The 10,218-nt window shown below is 38.6% G+C and overlaps 1 protein-coding gene across 1 annotated transcript in view; it reads left to right on the forward strand.

Moving 5' to 3' along the window:
• RSF1 (remodeling and spacing factor 1) overlaps positions 1-10,218 on the forward strand; it is a gene marked incomplete at its 3' end in the record, with an annotated part of 136,526 nt that overhangs the window by 114,082 nt on the left and 12,226 nt on the right. Inside the window, exons 10-11 of the mRNA XM_021717396.1 lie at positions 4,141-4,195; positions 5,475-5,584. Coding sequence (XP_021573071.1) covers positions 4,141-4,195; positions 5,475-5,584 — 165 coding nt within the window. The remainder of the gene's footprint in view (positions 1-4,140; positions 4,196-5,474; positions 5,585-10,218) is intronic.

Consider the following 10,218-nt stretch of genomic DNA (forward strand, 5'->3'; position numbering starts at 1 on the left):
GACCTGCTGGGCTCCAGCGATCCTTCCACCTCCGCCTTCCAAGTAGCCGGAATTACAGGCGCGCGCTACCACTCCCGGCTAATTTTTTGATTTATTGTAGAGATGAGGTCTCGCCAGGTTGCCCAGGTGGGTCTCAAACCCGCGGGCTCAGGCAATCCACTCACCTCGGCCTCCCAAAGTGCGGGATTACAGGCTGAGCCACCGAGCCCGGCCTGTTTTTACTTTTTATCACTGGAAAAGACATAACTAAAGATGCTTTAAAGTGAATCACAAATAAAAACTAGAAGTTTCTTTGCCTCGGTCTTTCTGAAATCTGCCTGTCCTGAGAAATCAGCAAGACAGGCAGATTTTTCCATGTCCAGAAGCTGAATTGACTCAACAGTGCAGGTTACTAATAGGCTCACCCACTAAGGGTTTGGAAGAGAATGTATTCCTTCTAAAAGCCAAGAATGTAAACCACTAAGAATTTCATCTGATACTTAGATTATGTCTGTTTGTTCTGTGGAGGCCTATGCTGCTTATACCATTTATACAGAAAAGGTTTGTGAAAATTTTTTGACAGTGGCCTCACACACCATAGAACATGCCACTTCAATTATTTTAAATACTTTAAATTTTAGAAATTTGTGCTGAAATGTGCCCCAACATTTGTTTATATTACTAGTCATTTACTAGTACCTTTCGGTTTCTCTCCTACTCTTGATAATCCTCTTGACTTAGTATCTTCCTTTAAGAGAACATCTGTAGTCATGGCTTTAGATCACACACTGAATCTTCAATGAGATTGAATGTAGAAAGGAGGGGAAGTTAGTATTACAAGAAGACCAGTCTGGCACAAAGCCAATTTACTGAATGTTGCTGGTGTTTGCTGATTCTCCCTGATAATCTGGTTAACAAAGCTTTATTATTTATAGCTCCTAGAGTGTGTGTATGTGTGTGTGTGTGTGTGTGTGTGTGTGTGTGTGTATGAACCTTAGGGACTTTAAACAGCAAAATGTGTGTGTTTCTAAAATAAATATTTATTAACTGTAAATTCCAGCTGGCTTCATCCGTTTTGCTAATGTGAGCATTTTTATTCATTTTCTAAAAATCTGTGAAATAACTTGTCTAGCACTCATCCTAGCAGCTTAGAGCCATACTTAACTCCATATGTCATAATATAAGAGCATCTTTTCCCTCGTCTCACATATAGTCAACTTTTACCTGATATTTATTGAGTTTCTACTTTATGCCAGGCAGTGTAAACAACATGAGGAGTTATACAATGTGGTCTCTAGCTTAGAGGCTTCTACAGTTTGGTAGATAAGAGGGATGCATTAGTGAGTATTTAGTGGCTAGTCAGCAACTATCTATGGGCCTGGAGCTGGGATACTCTGAAATCTGGTGTTTTCAAAGTCTACTTAGTGATTTTTAAACGTCTCCTCCAGAGTTTAGTGCCAGAAATTATTTGGGAATTCAAACAACTCAGTACTTCCAAAGTACTTTTTTTTTTTTTTTAAGAGTTAGAGTCTCACTGTGTGGCCTGGGTTGCTCTTGAACTCCCAACCTCAAGCAGTCCTCTTGCCTCAGCCTCCCAAAGTGCTAGGATTACAGATGTGAGCCACCACACCCAGCCCCAGAGTACTATCAGAGAATGGATTTAATCAGGGTTGGAATTTTCAGGTAATATAACAGAAGGAAGGAGAGAAAGAGACAAGCGATTTGAAAGAGTATATACAAAGGAATATTTATAGTAGTAGACTGTGGAGTCTAAGCCAGGTAAAGGGGAAAGTTAAGGACATGAAGGAAGTGATGGGCAGTGTTTAAAAGAGGTCAGCATTAGTGGATGGAGGTTCTAAGAAGTTGAAGAATTATTGGGATCCGTGGACATAGGCTGTAAGCTGGAATGTGAACTGATAGAAGTCAGAGAAGAGGAATTTTAGGAGTGTGGTTATTGATAATGATAAGGTCTGGTTCATAACTGATCACTGAGCCTGGTAGTGAGATGGAGTGGAAGATTCTGATTGCTAAGAAAGAGAATGACATGGCCAGAAATCAAACGAACCTTCATGATCCTGCTCAGATGTTACTACCTATTTAAATCCTTCCCAAATTTCTTTGTTTTTCAGGCAAAATTAACCTATTATTTTTTCAGGTTTCCATTATACTTGTATATAATGAACTATAGTCAGTTTTTAAATAATTGTATAAATAATTATTTATTATTTTAAATAATTGTTTAAATAATTGTTCATTATTATTTAAAAACTGACTATACTCAATAATTGTGAGGGCAGGAGCCATATCTTATTTACCTGTGAATTCTCAAGCCTGATACAAAGCAGTGGCAAACATGAATAAGTGTTTTTGTAGTTGAATTGAGGAGAGAAATAGTGGCCAAGTGAACGTAAAGTTTTTGAGGCTGTTTTATTGTTTGTTTGTTTGAATACGAGTCTCATTCTTTCACTGAGGTTGGAGTACAGTGGCATGCTCACAGCTACCGTAGCCTCTACCTGCTGGATTCAGGCAATCCTTCTGCCTTCTGCTGCAACTACAGGCGTGTGCCACCACACCTGCTAATTCTTTTTGATTTATTATAGAGATGAGGTCTCACTAGGTTGCCCAGGCTGTTCTTGCACCCCTGGGCTCAGGCAATCTTCTCGCCTCCACTTCCCAAAGTGCTGGGATTATAGGCATGAGCTGCCGCACCTGGTTGAGATTTCAAGGTTTTAAGAGGAAACTCTTAAAAGAGGTTTTAAGAGGAAACTCTTATCTCAGTAAACTTGGTTAGAATCAAACATACTTAATAACAGAAGTAGCTCAAGTGCTGACATCCGTGGAGTCTTTCCTGTTCTAGTTAGTGTACTGTTCTTACCTTTTCTTGTTATTAGTTTCTTAACTGTACTGTATTTTTATTGGGTTTTGATTAAAATCACTTTGTTACTTTCTTACATATGTATTAGCATCACGACCTATCTCTAAAAAAGACTGACATTTTTGTTTTCAGGGCACTAAATTCTGTACTGTAAAGGACCTAGCCAATTGGATGCATTCCTTCTATAAGGAACATTACAAGTATAAGGAGAAAGAATAGTTACTAGTTCTTTTTCGTTTGAGCTAAGCTCTAAAATGTCAGAACTCAGCTCTCCTTGTTGAATTGGCTTAACTTTGGAGTAGCAGAGAAAGCACCTGCTTTTTTTAAAATATAAAATGTGTTAAATTAAAGTCAATAAAGGTTTGTTTCTTGGAAATGAAACTATGGAGATGTCATTAATGGTTCAAATCCTCATTTCCTGGCTATAAGTGTGTCATCTTCATGGCATTCTGGAGCACAGAGCCTTATGGCTGCATTGCTTTCATCATGTTTGTTTTTTTTTTTTTCTTACTCCATCTCCCAGACTGAAGAGCAATGGCATGGTCATGGCCACCCTAGGGTCGACCTGCTGGGCTCCAGCGATCCTTCCACCTCAGCTTTCCAAGTAGCTGGAGCTACAGGCATGCGCTACCACTCCCAGCTAATTTTTTCATTTATTGTAGAGTCAAGGTCTCGTCAAGTTGCCCAGGCTGGTCTCAAACTCACAGTCTCAGGCAATCTACTTGCCTCAGCCTCCCAAAGTGCTGGGATTACAGGCTGAGCCACCGAGCCCAGCTGCTTTTATCTTTTCAACAGCAAGAAGTGAAAAATCTTTGTGTCATTTACTAGAACCTTGATATGATTTTGTTTACAGAATTTTTTATAGTAATATTATTACCATGAGATTTTAACTGTTATACACATACACAAAATATTACTAAGGACTTATATATATAACAATATAACAAAGATCAAATTTGTCCAATCAAAGGTATCTTTCTATCTAATCACATCATCGAGTCACAACGTAAGTTCCTTGTTTGTTTTAGTGATCAGTTTTATTTTACCAAGTCTCTTCTACCAAGCCACTTCTTACCTTACACCAAGTCACTTCTAAAGAGATAATTTTCTTAACTCTAGGACATTTTGTGCTCATCACAGATACCAATACATAGCTAGTATCTCTGCTATTACTGTGAAATTATAATTTTAGTGTTGTTTGTGTTATTGATATTATTGTAACAATTTTATTTTTAGCAAATCTCTCTCTTTTTTGTTTTTTGTTTTTGTTTTTTTTTCACTTAAAGGAAAGAACGCTTGGTATATGTTGGTATCAGTATTGAAAACATCATTCCTCCACAAGTAAGTTTCTCATTTGTATTATTAAAAGGGGAGGCTGCCATTATAGTTATTAAATTTAACCAACTGTAAGTAGTGTGAGCAGTTTTAAATGTATAATATACCAATATTAAAAATGAAAATTTAAGATCTTAGAGAAGTCACCCTAATCCCTAATCCCCTAATCTTGTGATTGAAATTATATGTATGCAGATAATTTAAAAATATGATATCACATCCAAACTAAATTTATAGTTCTTCCCTTTGAAATACGTTTGATTATTTTTACCCTAAATTTGGTCATTTGTTTTTAGTTGTTTGTTATGCTATTTTAGTAAAATGATTAAAGAATAGTTGAGGGTGATTTGATTTTTAATTCCTTGTTTTGGGGGGTTATCGAAAACTTTAATTTGAATTATTCACAGTTTGATTTCTTTGAAGGATTACCAGTGTTGTGCACTTACTAGTTTAATTTTTATTTATTTTATTTTATTTTTTGAGTTGGAGTCTCACTCTGTCGCCCAGACTGGAGTGCAGTGGCCGCTCCTGGCCACCGCAGCCTCGACCTGCTGGGCTCCAGTGATCCTTCCGCCTCAGCCTTCCGAGTAGCCGGAATTACAGGCATGCGCTACCACGCCCGGCTGGTTTTTTGATTTATTGTAGAGATGAGGTCTCGCTGCCCAGGTGGGTCTCGAACCCGCGGGCTCAGGCGATCCACTCACCTCAGCCTCCCAAAGGCGCGGGATTACAGGCTGAGCCACCGAGTCCGGCTACTAGTTTAATTTATAATTAAGAAAGGTATCTCATGAGTGAAAGTACATGTAACATGATTTTCATTTAAAAAGATGAAATTGTCTTGGTTTCATAAATAGTTTCAGGCTATTTTAATAAAGTCACAGGCATAAATAGCCTGTCATGTTAAATAAAAGTCTATTAAAGTATATTGTCTTCCTTGAGTACCAACCCCTTCTAAATCCATCATTTCATTTATTCAGCATATATGTTTATTATCTTCTGTGCCAAATGTAATTATTTCCTAAAATACGGATCAGTGGAAAAACTTCATTATGACTAATTATAAATTCTCAGAAGCATAAGAATTTTAATACAGAAGCATTTTATCCTTTGATCACCAGTGTTTTTCATCTGTATACTTAGTGTTGCCATGCTTATTCAGTTTTGAGAGGATCATTTCAGTCCTTTCACATGTGCTGCCTAGATGGAGATTATAAGACTCTTAATCCAAAGGAACTTTGTTTTGTCATAAGTAATAACTTGCATACTTTTTATTATGTTTTTAAAGGAGCCAGATTTTTCTGAAGACCAAGAAGAAAAGAAAAAAGATTCAAAAAAATCCAAAGCAAATTTGCTTGAAAGGAGGTCAACAAGAACACGGAAATGTATAAGTTATAGGTATGAAATATATAGGAGCATTTACAGTAAAAGAGTATGGTAAAATGTTTCACGGTTGAACAGCATGACCCAGAAGTATATGCTTTGCCCATCATAATGATTATTAGCAGATGTAGATATACTTTTTACTACCATTTTTAGAGTCACAGAATTTTAGAGTGGTGTAATCTTTGCCAAACATAAATCTGCTCGTGTTATCTTATGCTTACTATACTTCAGATTTCTAAAACCCTTGGAATAAGGATTGATGCTTTTTATAAGTCCATAAGGCATATAAACTCTCCTTTGCCCACCTCTTCAGTTCCATCTTATCCATATCTTCCCTTACTCTCTCTGCGTTTGCCACACTACCTTCTTTTAGTTCCTTTGCACGTGCTGTTTACTCATATAATTTCCTTTCCAGTTTTACCATGCTAACCATCTCTAGATCAAATCCACCCATTAAATGCCCTCATAGCAACTAGATCTTCTCCCTAAAAGTACTTATAATTGTACTATGTGTAGTTACAATGATTTGATTAACATTTCTTTCCCCCACTAGACTGGTAGCATGAAGGTAAGGACCATGTCTGTTTTACATGGACTTATGTCCCCTACTGTACCATAGTGCTGACACATAGTAAATGCTCTATAAATGCCTGGTGAAAGAGTCAGAAATACAATCTGGTTTACCTTCTGCTACCAAAGATACCAGAGAGGGATTTTCCTATGATCTCTCTATTTGTAGTGAAACCTAGAACTAAAACTTTATCTGCTAATTGTTTACTAGTCTATAGTTATTTTCCACTAAATCACACCGTCTCACTGAATAAGTAAATTATATTTTAATTATTTTAGATAATGTTTTGGTGTATGGCCTCTAAAATCTACTAGGACAACACCAAAACAACTTTTTAACTTGAATAACTAAAAATGAAAAACAAAGAATTTTATAAAACTCTGAACTTTGAGTTTGTTTCTTGTTTATAAACTTAAACCAGTGATCATAGAAGAGTTCTATGTGTGTAGCCTACTACTATTATTGTTAAAACTTTATAAAATACAGTAGGATTAGTAAGGGTAAAATTTTGTATATATAAGAACAGTGCCCATCCTAGTTTTTTTTGGTTTTTTTTTTTAAGTTGGAATCTCACTCTTGTCGCCCAGGCTGGAGGCTCATGGCCACCAGCCTTGACCTGCTGGGCTTTGGGGATCCTTCTGCCTCAGCCTTCCAGGTAGTTGGAACTGCAGACACACACCACCACATCTGACTAGTTTTTTGTGTGTGATTTATTGTAGAGACAAAGTTTCACCAAGTTGCCCAGGCTGGTCTCAAGCCCCCAGGCTCAGGCAGTCCTCTTGCCTCAGCCTCCCAAATGTTGAGATTACAGACTGAGTCACTGCTCCTGGCCCATCCTAGTCTTTTAAAAAGTAAATCATTCTGTATATTATCAAAGTACACAGATGGAAAGTACAAATGTAAAGTCAGTTCTGCTGTAACATAACATATATATTCCTAAAAATCACCATGCTGTGCAAAGTTACACAGTAAAAACCTTTAGGGAGCCAGGCACAGTGACTCACACCTGTAATCCTAGCACATTCAGAGGCAGAGGTGAGAGAATTGCCTGATTACAAGGATTCGTGACCAGCCTGGGCAACTTGGCAAGACCTTATCTCTACAATAAATTAATAAATTAACCAGGCATGGTGGCGTATACCTGTAGTTCCAGCTATTTGGTAGGCTATGGCAGAAGGATTGCCTGAGCCTAGCCGGTCGAGGCTGTGATACCCATGAGTGTGCACTGCACTTCAGCCTGGGCCACAGAGTAAGAATCCAACTCAAAAAAAACAACAACCATTAGGGATTATGGGAAATGTGAGGGTTAGGGGTCACATACTCAAAAGCTTCATTAAAACAAGCATTGTGGCAGAACAGATTGTGTTATCTGGTTATTCAAAGAGGCAGAGACTTGTTATATTTGCATTTCATCATTACTGTCATTTAGTATCATTTTATCCTATACTTCTAGCAGAGATGATGATATCAACATTGACTAGAGGGAGCATTGGATTTAGTGTCAGAAGACAGATTATAGTCCTCACTGTGCCACTTACTAACCATGTATCTTGAATGGTTCATTTTCCTTAGTCTTGGTTGCCTCATCTGTGATGATGGATTAACCCTGATGATCCTTTTCAGCCCTAAAATTATATTACAGTAATATGGGAGCTTAGGGTAAGCCATGTTTTTAGCATAAAATATGTGTGATGCATTTGTTTATTCTCTACCTAGTTCCCAAAAGGATTTAAGGAAGGCATACAATCTTAGTGTAAGGAACAACTTTTTAAGTATAGCACAATGGCTGAAGATGGAAATGATGTTTGATTATATAAAAATTAAGAAAGACTCAGACCATAGCATTTACAATATAACATGTTTGCTTACAAAGGAGTTAGAATTTTTTTTTTTTTTTTTAATGAGTTGATGTCTCACTCTGTCACCCAGGCTGGAGTGCAGTGGCACGCTTATAGCTACCACACTTCAGCCTTCCGAGTAGCTGGAACCACAGGCATGTGCCATCACTCCTGGCTAATTTTTCTTGATTTGTTGTAGAGATGAAGTCTCGCCAAGTTGCCCAGGCTGGTCTCGAACGCCTAGGCTCAGGTAATTCTCTCAACTCGGCCTCCCAAAGTGCTGGGATTATAGGTGTAAGCCATCGTGCCCAGCAGGAGTTAGAATTTAAAATGAATAGCTTATAAATTTTAAAAAATGAAATGAGTATAGCTATTTCATAATGGAAATACAATAGTTTTTCACGTGATAGCTCCAAAGGTGGTTGCATATCCTCAAGCATTAACATTCCTGAGGTCATTTTTGTTGGGAAGTTAGTTATTAAGTGAAATTAAGGTTTCATTTGTTTTGAAGACTAGAACGAGACAGGGTAAGTTTCTTGTTTGTTTATCTGGAGGATGGAGAGTGAGGCTGCACTGGAGACATGACGGTGTACTTGTAATGGTAGCAGGGCAGCTGGGCTCAGTGGTTCAGCCTGTAATCCGCCTTGGGAGACTGAGGTAAGTGGATTGCCTGAGCCCGCGGGTTCAAGACCCACCTGGGCAACTTGGTGAGACCTCATCTCTACAATAAATCAAAAAATCAGCTGGGCATGGTAGCGCATGCCTGTAGTTCCGGCTACTCGGAAGGCTGAGGTGGAAGGATCGCCGGAGCCCAGCAGGTCGAGGCTGTGGTGGCCGGGAGCGGCCACTGCACTCCAGTCTGGGCGACAGAGTAAGACTCCAACTCAAAAAAATAATAATAATGGTAGCAGGGCAAGATGTCAGTTTTTTTTTCTCAAAACCTAAAAAAATGTGCATGCAAATGTTAAAGAGGAAATACACTTTGGATAGACATAATTACAACGTGACAAAGAAGTTAAAATCTTTAATACATAAAAATATTTTACAGATCAGAGATAAAATGAACATGGACTAAAAAAAATGGACAAAGCATGCAAACTGGTAATTTACAAAAGAAAGAGTAAAAATGACTAATACACATGAAAGTAATATTTGGCTCTATTTAGTAATAAAATTAAAAGAACAAGAAAATAACTTTGTTTCTCCAAATTAGAAAAGAAGTCTTAATGATAAGATTCCCTTCATGGTTGTGTTACACATTGCTACAACTTTCAGAAGGACAATTTGCATGCCCTTTAAGCCAATTATTATTATTATTATTATTATTACTTTGAGTCGGTGTCTCACTCTGTTGCTCAGGCTGAAGTATAGTCGTGGCAATGATCACAGCTCACCATAGCTGCCAGTTTCTGGGCTCAGGTGATCCTTCCGCCTCAACCTCCTAAGTAGCTGGGACTACAGGTGTACACTGCCATGCCTGGCTCATTTTTTTGTATGGATGAGGTCTTGCTATGTTGCCCAGGCTGGTCTCGAACTCCTGGGCTCAAGCGATTCTCCCACCTCAGCCTCCCAAAGTGCTGGGATTACAGGCATGGTCCTCCATGTCCAGCCTCAGTTATTTTATTTAAAGTATGAACACCAGGAACATACATTGTCCAGCAAAAATATCACAAAGAACTCTTTGGTCATCTAACCAAACAAGATAAAAAATAGATTTATTATAAAATTCTGAAGAAGGGTAGAGTTTAGAGGAGATTTAAATGAAGCAATGAATGATAAAGACTCAAAGCAAAGCAGGACTCTGGAAAAGGGTCAGTATCAAATCTGGACTACAAAACAGACACTGGGTCCAGTTTCCTTGAAAACATTGAAATTAAGGTAGATATGTGCTATGTCCAGAGCTCTTTTATTTGAAGCCTTACATCTGGGACTTAAATCATGACTGCTTAGTTGTGTTAAAAATGACTTTAAACCGGGCTTGGTGGCTCAGCCTGTAATCCCGCGCCTTTGGGAGGCTGAGGTGAGTGGATTGCCTGAGCCCGCGGGTTCGAGACCCGCCCGGGCAGCGAGACCTCATCTCTACAATAAATCAAAAAATCAGCCGGGTGTGGTAGCGCATGCCTGTAATTCCGGCTACTTGGAAGGCTGAGGCGGAAGGATCGCCGGAGCCCAGCAGGTCGAGGCTGCGGTGGCCGGGAGCGGCCACTGCACTCCAGTCTGGGCGACAGAGTGAGACT

The sequence above is a fragment of the Carlito syrichta genome, unplaced genomic scaffold, assembly GCF_000164805.1.
Source record: "Carlito syrichta isolate Samal-C Ts95f unplaced genomic scaffold, Tarsius_syrichta-2.0.1 Scaffold309725, whole genome shotgun sequence".
NCBI classification, from domain to species: domain Eukaryota; kingdom Metazoa; phylum Chordata; class Mammalia; order Primates; family Tarsiidae; genus Carlito; species Carlito syrichta.